Source organism: Festucalex cinctus, chromosome 11 (genome assembly GCF_051991245.1).
Source record: "Festucalex cinctus isolate MCC-2025b chromosome 11, RoL_Fcin_1.0, whole genome shotgun sequence".
Classification (NCBI taxonomy): Eukaryota; Metazoa; Chordata; class Actinopteri; order Syngnathiformes; family Syngnathidae; genus Festucalex; species Festucalex cinctus.
This window is the reverse complement of record NC_135421.1, coordinates 10433245-10452642: the sequence shown is the minus strand read 5'-3', so window position 1 is coordinate 10452642 and position 19398 is coordinate 10433245. Positions and strand designations below refer to the sequence as shown.

The 19398-nt window shown below is 40.1% G+C and overlaps 1 protein-coding gene across 2 annotated transcripts; it reads left to right on the top strand.

Annotated features, from left to right (window-relative positions):
• The first annotated feature begins 242 nt into the window (after window positions 1-242).
• Window positions 243-16776, top strand: f5 (coagulation factor V). Of its 2 annotated transcripts, none has more exons than XM_077537128.1 (25): window positions 243-485; window positions 1135-1217; window positions 1725-1847; window positions 5197-5409; window positions 5467-5625; window positions 5851-6072; window positions 6139-6304; window positions 6715-6889; window positions 8149-8245; window positions 8320-8525; window positions 9833-9980; window positions 10049-10261; window positions 10334-11882; window positions 11948-12116; window positions 12199-12435; window positions 12513-12726; window positions 12832-13011; window positions 13078-13194; window positions 13283-13354; window positions 13444-13529; window positions 13601-13756; window positions 15144-15288; window positions 15371-15522; window positions 15594-15776; window positions 15857-16776. In XM_077537128.1, exons 1-25 carry the CDS (start codon window positions 310-312, stop codon window positions 16001-16003), a joined length of 5388 nt encoding a protein of 1795 aa, XP_077393254.1. In that variant the 5' UTR covers window positions 243-309; the 3' UTR covers window positions 16004-16776. The 2 variants fall into 2 exon arrangements, with proteins under 2 accessions (XP_077393254.1, XP_077393253.1); XM_077537127.1 differs by having other exon boundaries at window positions 6712-6889.
• Window positions 16777-19398: the final 2622 nt, after the last annotated feature.

Below are 19398 nucleotides of genomic sequence, written 5' to 3'. Positions count from 1 at the left end.
ATTCAATGTCCTTTCCCAAAAATCACTTTTTTGTCTTTAATTATTATTTTATAAAGACATGTGGGTATTGGTATGTTGTAGGGATGTATGTAAAAACATGTATTTGAGTCACTAAAGTACACAATTAGAGGATAGATAGATAGATAGATAAATAAATATACATAGTTCATTGCCCTGTTGTATGTGTGCATCAGGGAGAGATAACGCTCCGGTTGGACTCATGTGTCACACATGCACACACACGCACACAGCACAGTTTGGATTAGTTGGAGCAGAGCGGACTGTCTTTTGGGAGGATCACACTCAGACATGAGGCTTGGTGTCTGGACTGGAGATCCAAGTCTCCTTCCCGTTCTCCTGCTGGCTCTTCTGACCTCCTTCTCTGTCCACGTTGGAGGCAACCAGCAGGACCAAACTAGGACAAGACATTACTACATAGCCGCTAAGGAGATATACTGGAACTACAATGACAATGACACACATAGGTGAGTGTACTAACACCTGTTTGCCACTTCACCATTCCATTGTTAATTATATGTGTTGGATTTTGGAAGTTCCGCTGTATTTGCAATTATACAGTACAGAATTTTAAAAAGGAAAGTCAACCCTAAAATGTTCTTTACAATATTTTCTATGCAACCCCAGACAGACAATTTAGTCACTAGTCTAAACACAGTATTCTAATTAATATTGTGTTTGTGAACACCTGTGAAGTAATTTTCAGTTGACAGCAAGTGGCAAAATGGCCGCCTCCTGAGATGGATAAAAACAGGTAGATTGTGCTGCCTAATTCCTCAAACACAATATTAATCAGAATACTGTGTTAAGTCTAGTGGGGCTGAATAGAGCATATTATTGCAAAGAACATTTTTGGCTTGACTTGCTCTTTAATTAAGCATCTTCAACTGCTGTTTAGAGTCTACGATAGAATCTTGAAATGATGAGAGTCTACGATAGAATCTTGAAATGATGACTGTAAGCAATGAACACAATACATTCCGTCCTGGTTATATTTCATTGTGTGAAGCTATCAGTGTCTCTGATTCCATATCTTTTGTTGATACAACACGTGGAGACAGCATGACTTTTTCCCACTGTGGTTTTTGTTTTGCCTTGTTTTGTACTGTCCCTCAGGTTCAGCCCCATGTACAAGAAAGTGGTTTTCCGAGAGTATGAGAAAGACTTTACACAGGAAAAGGTTCATGACCCCTCATTAGGTAACACATAGAAACATTTCTGAGAATAATTATCTTTATTTTCACGTCACAAAATCTGAAAATTAAAGTGAAATTTGTTCCACTAGAGCATTTCAACATGAAACTGTGTGTATCTCATGTTGTAATGTACTAGTGTCATTTAAAGTTTGAAAGTATGCAAGACAAACACTACAATATCTTGGTGATAGTTTGTCTATGATACTATCATGATACTTTTGACATATGCAGTCATGGAAATAATGGGAAAAACCTTTACACTTCATCTTACATTATGTAACTTACAAAAGTATCAATATGTGCATGCACAGATAAAGTAAGGGAGATTAAAGTATTTCTATATTAACTATATGTCAGAATTACCTAGATTGTTGCATCATTTTATTTATTTTTTCATTAATTTATTGTGGCCCCTGATGGGAAAACATTTCAGGTTGACTGAATCAGCAGGAAAACATAATAGTTCGGGATGAATGTTTATGTCTTTATTTTATATTTCCATGCCCACAGGTTTGCTTGGCCCGACACTGAGGGCCGAGCAGGGCGAGACCCTGGTGATCACTTTCAGAAACTTGGCGTCAGAACCGCACAACCTCCACCCACACGGCATAGCTTACGGGAAGAACTCCGAGGGTGAGTTCCTGTTGAACCAAACTGTGGTGGGCCATTATTACGTGTGTGCACACGCTTGCGGGTGTGTGTATGTGCTGGTCGTGATGTAAGTCATAGATCTAAAAAGTACGCAAAGTTGATCAGCACAACAAACAAGGTTGTTTGTCTTGTTTTAAAATATTAACCCGCGCAGGCAGATGATCAGACACGGTAGTACTGAAGTCCAACATGAGGTAGCTTTAGCAAACACTTCAACTGGGGATCCATGAGGAAGGAAATTAAATCTAATGTCAGTTCATGGAGGGAAGCGTAAATGTGAGACATTCCAGGATGATGAGACACAAAGCCAGACAGAATATTGGCTAAAATGTAGCAGCCAGTAGAGCTCTAAAACCAGCAAACTGCATCTTTGGGCAGGTATTTTGTTTTTTGTGATATACTGTTATTTTATTTTTGTATCGAGCATGCACTGATTCTACCTATATGCATCATATTAATATATATATATATATATATATATATATATATATATATATATATATATATATATATATATATATATATATATATATATATATATATATATATATATATATATATATATATATATGTATATATATATTAGAAAGTAATCGTATGATTTCAATAGCTAACTCAATTAATCAATTAAACGGCAATTTTATCCATCCATACATCTATTTTCTTGACCGCTTATTCCTCACAAGGGTCACGGGGGTGCTGGAGCCTATCCCAGCTGGCTTTGGGCAGTAGGCGGTATACACCCTGAACTGTTTGCCAGCCAATCGCAGGGCACACAGAGACAAACAACCATCCACACTCATAAGCACACCGAGGGACAATTCGGAGCGCCCCGGAGAAGACCCACACAGGCACGGGGAGAACATGCAAACTCCACCCAGGAAGGCCGGAGCCTGGACTCGAACCCGACTCTTCAGTACTGGGAGGTGGACGTGCTAACCAGTCACCCCCCGTGCCGCCCGAGCCAATTTTATATCTGTTCTAAACGTACAATGACACATACAATATTTTTTAAGAGTATGTTTTCATGCTCTTGTTAACATAAGTGCTGGGGGAAAAAATTAAGCTAATATAAATATGGCTGCATCTTTTAGTCATTGATACAGTAATTTCACAATAATTTATAATATTGACTTAGAATTAAAAAGACGTACTGTGATGTAAAAAAAAAAAAAAAAAAAAAAAAAGGAGTGTGATATTGTGTTGAGGTAATTTTTCTGCCACTAGATGACATAATTGCATTTGTAAAACAGTGACAGTTCAGTGCATTTTTCTTTTCATTTTAAGAGCTGTCTAATCTTTAACATGAAGAAACTTGTGAAATTCTGCACATTTTTTAAATTATAAAATACAACTTGACACTGGTCTCTACAAATAAATGCATTAGGATTAGTGTTGTCAAAGTAAAAGCGTTAACTAATTAGTTAATCACAAAAAAAATTATCACATTAATCATGTTTTAACACAGATTAATCGCAGTTTTAATTTTGACCAGAGATTATCCTTTAGCTTTATGTTAAAGGTAGCACAGGTTGTGTCTGAGCAATAACCATAACTACATGCATTAAAGTTAACATTTTAATTAATGTTTGCGTATGACATTCAGAATATTTGTTCATGTCAAACTACTGGGGTCATTTTTGTTTTCATTTTAAAAGATGAGAATCAGAGATCCAAAAATGTTTACGACGTCCTCATAACATTAAATGTCGAATGAATTAACATATGATATAACAGGTGGTTTTCAAATTTGGCGGGCAAAATAAAACGTCTTTTTAATTAAATGATTAATTGTAATTAATCAAAATTCTAAGACATGATTAATGTGATTTAAAAAAAAAATTGTTTGACAGCTCTAATTATTATTAAATGTATTACTGTAAAATTTTGTTGTGGAGTTATACAGATGACACAACTGTATTTATCAATGTCCCCAAATGACAGCAGTTCTATTAACGTATTGTGTTATTCTCTAGAGCATATTAACTTATTCAGTGCTATTAACGGCTATACACGTCAAAGATACATTTTTTACTGGGCTGGCAGTGAATGAGTTAACAACTGGATGAACCAAAATTTCCTTCAGCAAAAACAGTCATTTTTTTTCGGCAATAAAGAAAAGAGAATTGCAGTTAAAAAAAACAGCTTGAGTCACCGTCAATAGCAACTAAACACTAAGTTCGAAATCTTGGGGTACTAATAGACTCAGACCTGACCTCCAGCAATCATATTAAATTCATCACTAAAACAGCCTTTTCCCAGCTGAAAAACATATCCAGACTGAAGGACTGCATGCTTCAAGCAGACCAAGAGAAGCTTATCCATGCTTTTATTACTGTAACGGTCTTCTGACTGGACTCTCTCAAAAGAACATGAGACAATTGCAGCTCATTCAGAACGCTGCATTTCGAGTTCTGACCAAAACAAAAAGATCAGAACATATTACTCCAGTACTTAAGGATTTACACTGGCTCCCAGTTAGCAGTAGAATAGATTTCACAATTCTGCTACTCGTCTATAAATCACTAAATGGTTTGGGTCCTGAATATATCCAAGAAATGCTGATTGAGTACAAACCCAGCAGGGCTCTGAGATCGACAGACTTGGGCCAACTAGTGGAACCCAGAGTTCGAAGCAAACATGGTGAAGCTGCATTTAGCTATTATGCTGCACATAGTTGGAATAGGCTACCAACAGAAGTGAAGTCAGCCCCGAGTGTAAATGCTTTTAAATCCAGGTTAAAAAATGTGCTTTTTTTCCCTCATACTTTTGATTAAGGACTTTTAAACAGCTTTAATTAAGTTTTTTTTATGCTATATGTTATGCTATATGCTATATGCTTATGCTATATGTTTTAAAGTTTGCTGAATAATGTTTTAATACTGCCATTGTATGTTCCCTTAGTAAATTTTGTAACCTACTTTTATTTACTCTTCTTCCTCTGAATGTTAACTACTGTGTTTGTTGATGCTTATGTGTTGTCTTTCCTTGTGTAAAGCACATTGAGTTGCCTTGTGTATGAAATGTGCTATACAAATAAACTTGCCTTGCCTTTAACTCAAAATTAACACACTAATGTTGACACCCCTAATACAGAGGCCTTATATCTTCTCTTTGAAATGCATTGAATATAGGTTGGAAAGTATTTGCAAATCATTGTTTCTGTTTTTACTTATGTTTTACTCAATGTCCTAGTTTAATTGAAATTGTGGTTTGTAGGTCAGTGCTTCTGAAAAGTCCTTGCTGGCCACACATTCAGCTCAACAGTGTCAGTAACTGACTGGTTGAAAACTGTGTGTGGAGCGCTAGCAGTAACGTGATGATGTTGCAGGAGCGCAGTACTTTGACAACACGTCTCCAAAAGAAAAGGAGGATGATGTGGTGAAACCGGGCAACGAGCACGTATACTACTGGGAGGTGACACCCGACGTCTCTCCCAAACCCGATGACCCTGCCTGCCTCACCTACTCGTACATCTCCCACATGAACTTAGTGGAGGACTTCAACTCCGGCCTCATTGGCGCTTTGCTCATCTGCAAGAATGGTGAGAACATTTGACCTTTGAAGGGAAAGTAAAATATGAATGAGTTGTTCGTTGCAGGGAGCTTGGACGAGTCAGGGATGCAGGCTGGCATCAAACGAGAGCTGGTGCTACTCTTTGGGGTTTTTGATGAGCGAGAAAGCATCTATAAGCCAAAGGACCGCTCCTTAGACCACGTCCACTACACCATTAATGGCTACACCAAGGGAGCGCTACCTGGTAGGACATACTGGTCCTAATTTCACTTGAATTATCTTCTGTACAACAAACTAGCTCACACCAATAAACGTCAAGATTATAATTTCCTTGGTGGAGGTACTACAAGGAATTGCAATAAATGTAGCTGATATATACAGTCAGTACTTTAAGTGGAAAAAATAAAGTGCCATGTGGATAAATTTCCAGTACTCTGTAAATCAGCACGAAACTGTGTTTATTTTGCAGGGTTGAGCATATGTGCATATTCCTCAGTGAGCCTTTACCTGCTGGGCATGAGCTCTGAGCCCGAGCTGTTCTCGGTGCACATCACAGGGCAGGTGCTGCAGCACATGCGCCACAAGGTGTCATCCCTGGGCCTCATCAGCGCCTCCTCTACCACCGCCAGTATGGTGCCTGTGCACATAGGCCGCTGGATGATATCCTCGCACGTGCTCAAGCACATTGAAGGTCAATATCTGCATTAGCATCAATATTTTTTTCGTGACGTTAGCTTGACAAAGAAATGGATTGCAGAGGGTATGCATGCCTTCCTTGATGTGAACACGTGTGAGGGCATCAAAGCACCACGGCACAGGATGACCCTCGAGCAAAGACGCGAAAGCAGGGAGTGGAAATATTACATCGCTGCTGAGGAGGTCATCTGGGACTATGCACCTAATATGCCTGAATACATTGACAAGTAAGACATCAACACTAACAAATAGTTTTACATGCTTGACAGATGCATTGTGGAATTTGTCACTTTTTACTCGCGACTGCCACCTCTGGCCTAAAGTGTAACTGCAGCCTTGTGTCAAGCTCGTGCATGGTGCGCATGCGAGTACGTGCGCTCAAATAAGAATCTTTGGCTCATATTGGGGAATCTCAACCCAATTAGTCATTCTCTTCACATTGCACAACTTAAATTCTGGTGAAATGAACAGCTGTGTACCCTTGGAAAAAATTACTTACGGTCTCAGAAAACAATATACCATGTTTTTAAAAGTTTGGCAACCGTATTTAGACCATATTAGTATTTTATATGGTAGTATTAATATATATATATATATATATATATATATATATTTTGTTAATATTTTTATGTTGAAGCTACAAGATCCAATACCTGGAACAGTCCCCAACTCGCATCGGCAGGAAGTACAAGAAGGTAGTTTACACACTATACAATGAGTCCTTCACAGAACGAATAGAGAACAAGCAGCGGAAAAGTGAGCTTGGCATCCTGGGTCCAGTAATAAGAGCGCAAGTCAGAGATGTCATCAAGGTAAGACTACATTGATCTCAACTCAAGTTACATAGAGCTCACTAAAATCCAGAGGTGGGCATTCTGTGAGTACCGTATTTTCCGCACTATAAGGTGCACCTCATTATAAGGCGCACCTTCAATATATGACATATTTTCAAACCTTTTCCATATATAAGGCGCACCGCACTATAAGGCGCACCTCATTATAAAGCGCATCTTCAATGAATGACATATTTTAAAACTTTTATTTCATATATACAGTAGAGGCTGGGGTTATGTTATGCATCCATTAGATGGCGCTGCGCTAAAGGGAATGTCAACAAAACAGTCAGATAGGTCAGTCAAACTTTATTAATAGATTACAAACCAGCTTTCTGACAACTCCATTCACTCCCAAAATGAATAAACAACTGTTTTATTATTTTCTCTGAGGTAACGTATTACTATTAGCTAGCGATCCAAGATGGCGCGATCTTCTGCGCATGCACGTCACCGATCGTGCAGGGTCACCGATAGCGTCTTGACAGCGAGACCTGTTGCGGCTCAATATTGATCCATATATAAGGCGCACTGGATTATAAGGCGCATGGTCAGCTTTTGAAAAAATTGAAGGCTTTTAGGTGCGCCTTATAGTCGTGAAAATACGGTACTTACGGACTACCTGTCAATCTGTCACTGACGGATGTCTTGCTGACGAATGACAAGAAAAGAAAAAAAAAAAGAAAAAAGACCAGACTAAGCACTGACGGAAGTGGGTTTACATCCGTCAGTGCATTTGTCACTAACTGGGTAAAGTACCGACAGACCTCTCAATCCATCACTGACGTCTGCCTGTTTTGTTGACGACTGTCAAATTATGGGATGTCCACCTCTGTCTGTCGGTCCTAAAATTGTGGTGTTGAAGTAATAACGGAAGCGTGGTTGAAATAATGATTCATATAGCACTTTTCCACCTTACAAGGCCCTCAAAGCGCTTTACATTCAACCACTAATTCACTTACTGATGACGCAGCATCAGGAGAAACTGGGGGTTCAGTATCTTGCTCAAGGATACTTTGACGTGGTCACATTGGCATTGGATCAAACCCACAACCTCTGGGTTGGGAGATAACCACCATACCACTGAGCCAAACCACCCCTAACAATACAAAATGATGGACAGACAATTACAGTTTGGTTAGTCTTGAAAAAATGCCGGACTGACGATGATAGAAGTGCCCAGGGCGCTGATAAATGACGGACCATTGCCTACTTCTGCTAAAATCTATCTTTGACAGATTGTATTCAAGAACATGGCGTCCAGGCCTTACAGCATCTATCCACATGGACTGACAATCGAAAAGTCAGAGGAGGGTGTGAACTACCCGGAAGGAGGTAATGTATTTCTGTTTACACAGTTAAAATGAAACTTTTATGACTGTGATACAAAGATGTCTATGGATGTCCAGGGAACAAGACGCACGCTGTCCAGCCGGGTGAGACGTACACATACGTTTGGCGAGTGGCCGAGGAGGACGGGCCTCTGAAAGGAGACTCTAGGTGTCTGACACGGATGTACCACAGTGCCGTGGACACGCCACGTGACATAGCCTCAGGTCTGATCGGACCACTCCTCATCTGCAAGGGTCAGTCGCTCAATGTCAGGAATGTGCAGGTAAAATCTTTTGTCAAATTCATGTTTTTCACTGTTCATCAAAAATCTTATGACACTTGTCATAGTACAGTGAAATGTGTTGTTTGCATTTAACTCATCCCCTGATGAGCAGAGGACAGAAACTGTGAAGCCACTGGGGACTGAATTCAGCACCTTTATCATTGACCTTCGGGAGAACTGCAGAGAGGCATAGAGATAACATTTAAACGCCACACAAAAATTCCCCAAATTCAGCTGTTAAGTGTGGTCATTGCTGAGTCTAATCAGAGAACCTCCTACAGCATTTCTTCCACCATATCGCAGAAAAGGGGTATCATAATATCCCATCTATACCGAAGACCATATTATTAGCAGCAGCTTTACAGTGGAGCTAGAGTCACTACAGTGCGCTGATTAGTCGATAGTGAATTTAGAAATAGGTCCTGATTTGTCCTGTGTAGTTTGCATGCCTCAAGAGCTAGAGTCACTACAGTGCGCTGATTAGTCGATAGTGAATTTAGAAATAGGTCCTGATTTGTCCTGTGTAGTTTGCATGCCTCAAGGTGAGGTTAATTTCCAGCCAGTTCAATGGACAAGGTGCAGAGACAACATGATCGGAATTCGGTCTTCTGGTTCTATGCTGCTGGAATGTAAAGAACATACCCTGATCAGAATTTATTGTTCCGAACCATCCTTCCAAACCCAACTGTACGGCTTTATTAAAGTTGGGCTCTACTACGTTTAGGGATGTAATGATAACGGCAATACCCTGATATCGCAATAATTAAAACTGCCCCAAAATATCATCACCGTCGATATTACAAACAGTACATCTGTTAAAAAAAAAAAAAAGTCAGGTTGATTTCCATTTGTGCAGATCTAGCACCCTCTGGTGGCTAGGTTTTTAGTGTAGTTTAATTTTCACATGCATGTTTTGGCCCTTATATGTTTAAAATTCACGCTAATGGTCAGATGAAGAGCACGTAATATGATTGTGAACTGAGTCAAAATGTGGAGGAACTCAAGGTGTGCTTGCATTAGCAAGTGCATCAATATTAAGTAGGTTGTTTATAAGCAATGTTGTAATGTACAAAAGCACCTTATTGTTTTTTTTTTAGTATGAGCTCATTTTTTTTTACAATAATGTGACCTTTTTTGTATGCCAACCTCCCCACAATATCGTGATAATTATCATATTGTGACCTTCATATCGTGATAATCTCGTATCGTGATGTTTGGATATTGTTACATCCATACTACATATGTAATACTTGTCAAAATTGGAAAATAAACTTACTGTGTTCTGACCAATGATTACTGTCTCACAGGTCAAATCAGACAAGGAGCAACAGGCCATGTTTGCTGTGTTCGACGAAAACAAGAGCTGGTATCTGGATGACAACATTCGGCAGTTCTGCGATCGATCCCGAGTCAACAAGGCAGACCCCAACTTTTACAAGTCCAATGTCATGCACAGTATGTCAAGCTGTAATCTTACTGGATATATGCCCACTGCTTGTTGATTCACAATCGTCTTCCAACAGCTATCAATGGCTATGTGTACGAGAGTGGGCCACTCTTGGGCTTCTGCAACGGGGAAGTGGCAACATGGCATGTGTCCAGTGTTGGTTCACAGGACTACATTCAGACAGCAACAGTCTATGGCCACACATTTGAACTGAATAACCGTATGGAAGACATCCTGAGCCTCTACCCCATGACTGGCGATACCATTACAATGAGGATGGAAAACATAGGTTTGTTGACAATAACTATAAACTTCTGTAAAAGTTTAGTCGGAATCTATTTCTCTATATTTTTCTTACCAGGTGTTTGGCTTCTTGCATCATTGAATTCCCATGAGACGACCAAAGGAATGCGTTTGAAGTTCCAGGATGTTGAGTGTTTCCGTGACCACCACTATGAGTATAGTGACTACTACGAGCCAGGAAAAATGCAATTTGATCTATGGAAGACCCCAACTAGGACGGAAATCATGAATAAGAAAGAGGAGGAATTGAAAAAGGCAAAAGAGCCTGCCCCAAGTACAACAGCGACTGATGACTACACAGAGATGTTTGCCAATGAGTTAGGCCTCAGGTCACTGAAGAAGCAAGCTACAGTGGAGAGCGTGGAGAAGATCGACTTGTCTTTCCTTGACTATGATGCTGTTGATGTGCCAGATGGAAAATTCACAATAAAGACAAAAACTTCAATATACGGTAATACGGGCTTATCCCAAGACGAAGGCACAAATAGCAGTGCTTCTGGGCTGGCTTCGAGTCTTGATAATGAAAGCACTTCCAAAACTACTCAAACAACACTTTGTAACACAACAGCTTCATTAAACTTTGGGAATATATCAACTAATATTACCAATTTAACTGAGGCAACAAGGTCATTAGAAGCTGAAAAATTTAATAAAACCTTACCAAGTGACAATCTGACCTCTTTATGCTTAAAGGAGAAATTAAAAGAAGCGCTGGCACGAGGGGAAGTCATCACCAGCTTGGAAAGCCAAAACAAGACTGCAGTTGATACTGTCCACAGAGCTAATGTAACTAATGCCTTTGATTATGGACCTCTGATGAATTTAACAAAGTCCAAGTCAGCACAGAGCGGCAACTCTGTTCTTGAGCAATCAAACGCTACATCTCACTTGAACAAGACTCAGTTCTCAGATGTCCGGCAGGCCACCTCTGAAGATTTAAATGGTTCCGAAAGCAGTGAGGAAGTGTTTATATACCTCAACCAAAACCACACGGAGGTGATTAAAACTACTTCTGTGAGGACAGCGAGTCACAACTGGACTTATGACGCAACTTACAAAAAGGTACCAATGGAGATTCCAGACCATGTGGTGGAATACATAAAGGAAACCCCAACACCCAAAAAGACACCAAAGATCAAGAGAGTGAACTTCCGACAGTGGCCACAGAAGGGCCAAGGCATGAAAACAAGGAAGAGGAAAGTATACAAGCCGGAGGTCACAAGCGGTTTACCTCTCTCTCCTCGTGGATTCAACCCTGACCTGACTCCAAGGGGGTCACGCCCCGCTTCAGCACAAGCCATCTTATTTGAGGAGGACCTCATTAACACGCCTGTGGTCATCGGTGTGCCCCGGCCAGATTTCAGCGACTATGAGTTTTATATTCCGGGAGATGAGCCTGACCATTTATCTTTAGACAAGCAGGATTTGAAGGCAGACGAATATGAGTATGTAAACTACAAAGATCCCTACAGCAGTCATCAAGACATCAAGACCTTCAACATAGAGGAGACCGCTAAATACTACCTAAAACACTCAGGGCCGAATTTCAAGATGTACTTCATTGCTGCAGAGGAGGTCGAGTGGGATTACGCTGGCAGTGGACAGAGGTAAGATCAAAACTTTCAGCAAACCTTCCTAAAAGTCTAATGAAGATCAAAATCTATTGCAACAGAAGGCAGGAAAGATCTCACCAGAACAGCCGGAACACTAAATTCAAGAAAGTGGTATTCCGAGGTTACACGGATGGGCTCTTCAGAACTCCTGAAATCCGAGGCGAGAAGGAACAGCATCTTGGCATCCTGGGACCTGTCATCAAGGCAGAGTATGGACAAAGCATCATGGTAAAATCAACATCATGTGGCTGTTCTTGTGACGTTATACATTATTTAGAGCTGTTTGCTTCTTTCAATATATGATTTGTAGGTGGTGTTCAAAAATAAAGCCAAACGTCCATTCTCCTTACACCCCAATGGAGTTACCTATACCAAGTGGACAGAAGGTCTGTCCTATGAGGATAGCTCCAAGCCCTGGTACAGAGATGATAATGAAGTTCCACCCAATGGCAACTTCACATATATCTGGAAGGTCCCTCGAAAGCCTGCACATAGGCCAGATGAGCCTCACTGTCAGACTTGGACCTATTACTCCGGTGTTAATCCTGTGAGTGCTTCATAGTGCATGTGGAGGAAGGGGTCATTGGTTGCGGAGTCTTTTCAACATGTATTTTGTATCTTTAGGAAAAGGACATCCACTCTGGCTTGATCGGACCTTTGCTGGTGTGTCCAGAGGGAACTTTTAAAAATGTGACGAACACGAGGGAATTTGCGCTGCTCTTCATGACCTTCGATGAGTCGCAGAGCTGGTACTATGAGGAGAACCGTGAAACCATGCAGCGGGAAAGACGAAGAGGAGTTCCGGACCCTATCCTTAAAGAGACCCTCCAGTTCCATTGTAATCATGAATCCCACAATATGATCCTTGCTCCATCCAATCCTCAGATTGATTGAAATTTGAATGAGAATCTTGGTGAAATGTTTATGTATGATGTTTCTACAGCCATCAATGGTATCACATATAGCCTTAAGGGCCTGAGGATGTATACTAATCAGCTGATCCGGTGGCACCTGATCAACATGGGCTCTCCTAAAGATTTCCAGAGCATCCACTTCCACGGACAGACATTCCTCCACACGACGACCACCAGCAACAGACATGCAGTCTATCCACTGCTTCCTGGTACACAACATCTTTCTATCTAAGCATGCAAGTTCAGACATGTTGAATGATAACTGCTATGTTCAGGGAGTTTCGCTACACTGGAGATGTATGCATCAAAGCCTGGCCTTTGGCAGCTGGAGACAGAAATTGGCTTCAACCAGCAGCGAGGGATGCAGACACTCTTCTTAGTCCTCGATAGTGGTACTAACTACTCAATTAGGACAACCTCATCCAATATGCTGAATGCTGGTAGTGGATTGTGATGTCGTTCTTGCATGTGTTCTCCAAGACTGCTCCCACCCCCTGGGCTTGCAATCGGGCAGTGTAAAAGATGAGCAGATCACAGCCAACAACACTCGAGGTAGTCACAGCACCACCGTTCAGTCACAGTCAGTTAGATGTACAAAAAAGACAGAATCTCGCTCACTCATGCTATCTCCAACTTTCAAGGATACTGGGAGCCACATCTTGCCAGATTGAACAATAAAGGCAAATACAATGCATGGAGCACAGACCAGAGCAACAGTTTTATTCAGGTATGCCAAGAGATTTGATCCACGCAATGTAAATACCATATGCAACTTGCCTATTCTCTGCTGGGGTATAGGTGGACTTTCAGCGTCCTGTGGTGATCAGTCAGGTGGCCACACAAGGAGCAAAGCAGCTCTTCCAATCCCAATTTGTCACAAATTACTCCATGTCCTATAGCAACGACCGCAGAAGATGGACTCTCTACAAGGGAGACAGTAAATACCCAATAAAGGTAGGAATGGTTTGAAATGTTACATCAATGTATATTTCACCATGATCTCACACATACAGTATATCAAAAGCAGGAACTTTCTCGGATGATACCGCTAATGAACAAACCCATATTAGGCCATACCAAGGAAAATCGAATGAGAAAACAGGGTTCATGGTTTGATTGATGATTTTAGCCCTTCTTGTCACATAGTGTTGTTGTTGTGGGTGGTGCTGATTCTTTACAATCATTCTTAAAGAGCAAGTCAACCCCAAAGCAATTTCTTGAAATTAATATGCTCTATGCAGCCCCACTAGTCTAAATACGGTATTTTGGCAAATATTGCATTAGTTGAATATGAGTTGAGCAGCAAAATCCATCAGTTTTGATCAAGATCAGAAAGGTGGCCATTTTAACACTAGCTGTCGAGTGAAAATGACATCCCGATTACTAAGGCCTCGGGTAACAACGAATCACAGCTCGGCTTCAGAAAACAGATGAGCTGTGATTGGTTGTTGCCTGATCCCTGAGCAACTGTGATGTCATATTAAGTCCATCCATTAAGATGGATGAAAATAGCTGGATTTTGCTGCATAACTCATTTTCCACAAATGTAATATTAATCAGAATGCCATGCTTAGAGTAGTGAAGTTACATATAAAATATTGTAATGAAATGTTTATAAATTGACTGCCAAAGATGTTTAATAACGATTAGTAAAATTACGATGAATGGAATGTGATCTTTCATTTAGTACCCACATTGTATATGTAGTAAAGGCAAACAATATTCTTTTTACCTTGAAAGATGAGTTAAAATGCTCGAAATCGGCTGGCACTGTTTTGTTTTTGATAAAGTGTGGTAGTCAAATAGTCACAGTGAACCCCTACTGTAATGACAAGTTTGCTCCATATTACTAATTTGGTTGTTACTAACATAACTATGAGATTTTTCAATAATCATTTCCAGTTTAATACATTTTTTACATTTGTAAGTACGTTGCCATTGTTCTTTGCGTACCAAATGCATTCTGCGTAGTGACAAGGAATGACTCTGCCGAGCAATGCGAAACAAATATAAAGAAAGTGAAGTAAACCTTGTAGCGTTGCGAACCACATGCGATTGGGAGAGTCACTTTCCCCCTACCCCATTCTCTTGTTTGACGTAAACAACAATGGCGGCGTACGTACTACGTACATATGCAGTTTCTACAAAATGTATTAAATTGGAAATTATTTTTGAAAAATGAATCACATATTTATGTTAATTACAACCAAATAACACTTAAGGAGCAAACTTGTCATTATAGTTGGGGTTCCTTTTAAGGTTGACTTCCCTTTAAGCGGTTTATGAGACACGTGTAGAGGAGAAAAGTGAACATTGCGTCTGAACTTTGCGGTATCAATAGGTGTTTCCTGGGAACCAGGAAGCCTATGTGACAAAAACAAACACCTTTTCCCCACCGGTGATTGCACGGTTCATTCGGCTCCACCCTGTGCATTGGTACAACATGGCTACAGTGCGAATGGAGTATTACGGCTGTGAGCTTGATGGTAAGATTTTAAGACAAGCCTGGATTTGAGATCTTCGGAATGAGATCAATGTGACTTTTGTGGTCTACGACTTCTTGGTCAGGCTGCTCAGTGCCTTTAGGGATGGAGAACGGACTGATAGAGGACCGTCGCATCACGGCAAGCTCTGTGAACTCCAACTGGTACTTCGGACCATGGAGTCCCTTTTTTGCTCGCCTTAACAAACAAGGAGCCGTTAACGCATGGCAAGCAAAGGTAGAACATCCAGAATTCCACGACTTCAAGAAGCTCAAATACTGATACCTGCTCTGTTTCTGTTCCTGCAGTACAGAGACATGAAGCAGTGGCTTCAGGTAGAACTACCAGATGTCATGAAGATAACAGGTATTGTCACTCAAGGAGCCAAGTCCCTGGGGAAAGAGATGTACGTCACCTCGTACACTCTAAAGTACAGTGACAATGGGATCCACTGGCAGGACTACACCGACGATGAGGACCGTCCAGCAAAGGTACTTCAATCTCGTGGTGGTGAACACTCTCTCCATTGGATTCTAACCCGCCTCTCCCTGTATTTTTTGCCCAAATCCAGATCTTCTTCGGGAACACGGAAAACAATGAACATGTCAAGAATTTCATATACCCTCCCATTTTTTCTCGCTTCATTCGAATCATCCCCAGAACCTGGATGGGCTCCATCACACTGCGGGTAGAGCTGTTGGGCTGCAACTTCGAGTGACACCTACCAGCATGCACAGCACACTGATTTTAAAGGGATAGTTCGGATTTTTTGACATGAATCTCCATTTCATCCTCACCTCCAGTGTGTGCGATCAGCACTGACTTACCCCTGACAGCATTCTGTGACACGAGTTCTGGTCCGGTGTTGGACGAGAGGTAAATGGTCCGTCAAGTTGACTGCGCCCACCTAAATAAAGCGTTTTCTTCTAAAAACAATTTGTGTTCAAAAGAGTAACACATTTGCATCACATAGGCGAACTCCCTCCTGAAAAAAAGTCAGACTCCATTACCGTCGGGCACTATTTTTCTGTTCGTTCGTATCACTACGCGGCACCCCGCATACAGCTGATAGATGCGCACTAATCTACAAGTTGTCTTTTCGAAGGCGGAAGGCGCAACTATCAGCTGTCTGCAGCGCGTCTATCAGCTGTATGCAGGGAACTGAACTGAAACTTAATCTAGCAGAAATTGCTCAAGAATATTAGACCAGGATTGACTGGCAAATACATTATTTTGCGAAGTCTAACTGATGTGGATGGTATGTTAAACAATGTAATTTTAACACTAATGTTAATGTTTTGGCTGTGTTGTACTGCTTTTCCTGTACAATGCGTATGCTACAGTTATCTGTTGATTCTCCAGATTGATATGATTTTTTGAACATAGGCCCTACTTGTACTTGCTCTGCATGACGCTTGTAAAATTTATGTTTGTGTGTAATTTACAAAATATTACTATATATATTAAACACGGTTTGAGTGTTTGTGCCTACTTAGTTTTTTTTTCTGTCTCTTTCAATCTAATCTGAGTTTTCTGACAAAGCATCTGACAAAGCTGACAAAGTTAGCGATATTTTTTGTTCTCAACTTATATAGATATCATATGAATTGCTATGAGTAAAGACAATATAATATAGTATGATATATGACTTCTATACATCCATCATGAACATTAATTTACATAATAAATGAGTGATAATGGCATTTTAAGTACATGAATTTCAACGCTGTTTAAATCTGAGTGCACGAACCCTGATGTCTTCTCATAAGGGCCTCAAAGGTGTCATTTTTAGCACCTCTGCTGTTAAGGCCAATCGTTAAGCAGCACACAACCCTCCCCCCCCCCCCCCCCCCCCCCCACAAAAAAAAAGGTCAACAGTTCCGTGCAGCTGCAAACACACTGTCTCAGCATGGAGTTTGAAAATGTGAGGACAAAATCTGATGACTGAGCCTCACTTGGATTGCTGATCTCAGATGAGAATCAGCTGCTTTGGCACACTTTTATGTTATGATAATTTTCATCCCACCAGGGTTACACTAATGAGTTGGTGTGACATAACTGGGATCACGCACCTTAGCACTATTTTAACATTTCAACTGCATCAAATAACATGCTCAAAATGTCAAGTCAAGTCATCATTCCTCAGGATATCATCTTTAAACTGGACGGTCATAATTTGAGTCCAGCTGGGGACAAATGAAAAATGGCAAACTTGTTGGAGAGAGGTTCATCTGATGTCAAGATGCCTTTAACTCATTCACTGCCAATGACGACTATAGACGTCAAAAATCCAAGCAAACAGCCAGTGCGAATTTTGACAAGAAATTTGAATTGAAGTTTTAGTTATTCATTGTTTTCATTCATAGTTATTAATCATTGTTGTTATGAATAACAACGATGACAACAATTTCATTGCTAAGTGCTACCATTGTGCGTAGAACGGATTCCTGTTACCCTACAACACGGGCGTTGACGTTCTTGTGATCGGTCTTGGTCTTACTGAGACAACATACTGGGTCTCGGCCTCCAAAAGCCAATTTTAGTCGACTAAAATTGCTCTTTATTTTTGTTGACTAAAGTTGGATTAAAACTAAAATACAATCAGGTGACTGAGTTATGACTAAGGCTTTAATTAAATTTAGTCAGAAGACTATAACTAAAACTAAATTATTATTTTTTTTATTAAAATTTTAATTTTAAATTTTTTCTTTTTTTCTTTTTTTTCAAAATTAAAACTGGCTGTTTGCTTGGATTTTGACGTCTATAGTCGTCATTGGCAGTGAATGAGTTAAGCAAGGTCAGCTGCAAGTGGTGCTGCACTGTTTTACTGTGACATCTTTTCTGGCGTGCCTGCCTATATGTGTGATTTGTGGTTGCACACAAACGTACACATCTGCGTGTAAATTTAATTTCACCTTGAGGGATTATCTACATTCCTGTGTGGAGTTTGCTCAGGGTACTCTGGCGATGGAAGGCCAGATTCTTAATTTTATGGTACTACGAATTACCAGCAGATGGCGGCCTGACTTCACGTTACAAGGCCTGTTTGTGGCCTCTTTAAATCCATCGTGCAGAACCCCAGGAGAGACACATATACAGTGTCAGTACTGTGTCAATCGACTTTGATGTTTACACTGGAGTTAGGTTTAAGTACCGTAAGTATTGGAATGGATATTCTTTTATTATTATTTTTTTTAAATATATATTAATGAAAGTATTTTATTTTTTATATGTGACAGGACTGAAATATGTTTATTCACAAAATAAAAATAAATCTAAATACATGTGGAAATAAATACAAAAATAAATAGATAGAATTAAATATCAATCAATAAATAAAAACGCTCTGCTTTTGTTACTATATGTGAATGGGCAGACTGATATGTGCATATTTTGTGTGAATAGACTGACAGGCATGAATTTCACGTGTGTATTTGAAGGACAGACATTTTTTTTGTGCATGTATGTGAATGGACAGGTACGTTATTTGTGTGCTACAACAAACTAAATGAGGCGGGTTCAATACATTTTCAGCGCCATGATGTGAAAAAATGATGAATGTATAATCACATCATATGGATAAGGTTAAGTGCCCATAATATTCAATTTTGGTGATGATACAATAGAATTTTTGTGTCATTAAATGACTTTTAGCTCATAAAGTTCCATATTCCAATTAAGGGTGGGGATAAATTGCGTATCACTACTTTTCAATTTGTTAATAAGGGAATCTGTAGGCATAAGAGAACAAAAACATGTAGCAAAAAACACTTTATTTGTATTTTATAGTGGGCTATAAAACAAATTGAAGAAGTGGGTCAGAAATTGTGCACAGTAGCCTACTGGCAAACTGTTAGTAGCTGTTAATCTTAAATGTTAATCTTAACAGCTGTCTAGAATTTATTTGTGACACGCCGGTATAGTTACTCATTTCTAAGTACTACTTAATGACTGCAGTTAACCTTGAAAATCTGCACAGCAACAAGTTGATGGACATAAATAAACACGGCTGCATCACTCCGTGTGACACACAACTTGTTTACTAACACTTTTTTTTTTATGTGGAAGACGTCAGGGAAGTGTAACTTCAACCGCGTGACTGGCCCCGCCCCT

Coding starts and splice junctions, on each gene's coding strand:
- f5 (XM_077537127.1), top strand. CDS start 310: ATGAGGCTTGGTGTCTGGACTGGAGATCCAAGTCTCCTTCCCGTTCTC. Junction 9,981..10,048: donor CAAGTCCAATGTCATGCACA/GTATGTCAAGCT, acceptor GTCTTCCAACAG/CTATCAATGGCTATGTGTAC. Junction 15,777..15,856: donor ATGAGGACCGTCCAGCAAAG/GTACTTCAATCT, acceptor GCCCAAATCCAG/ATCTTCTTCGGGAACACGGA.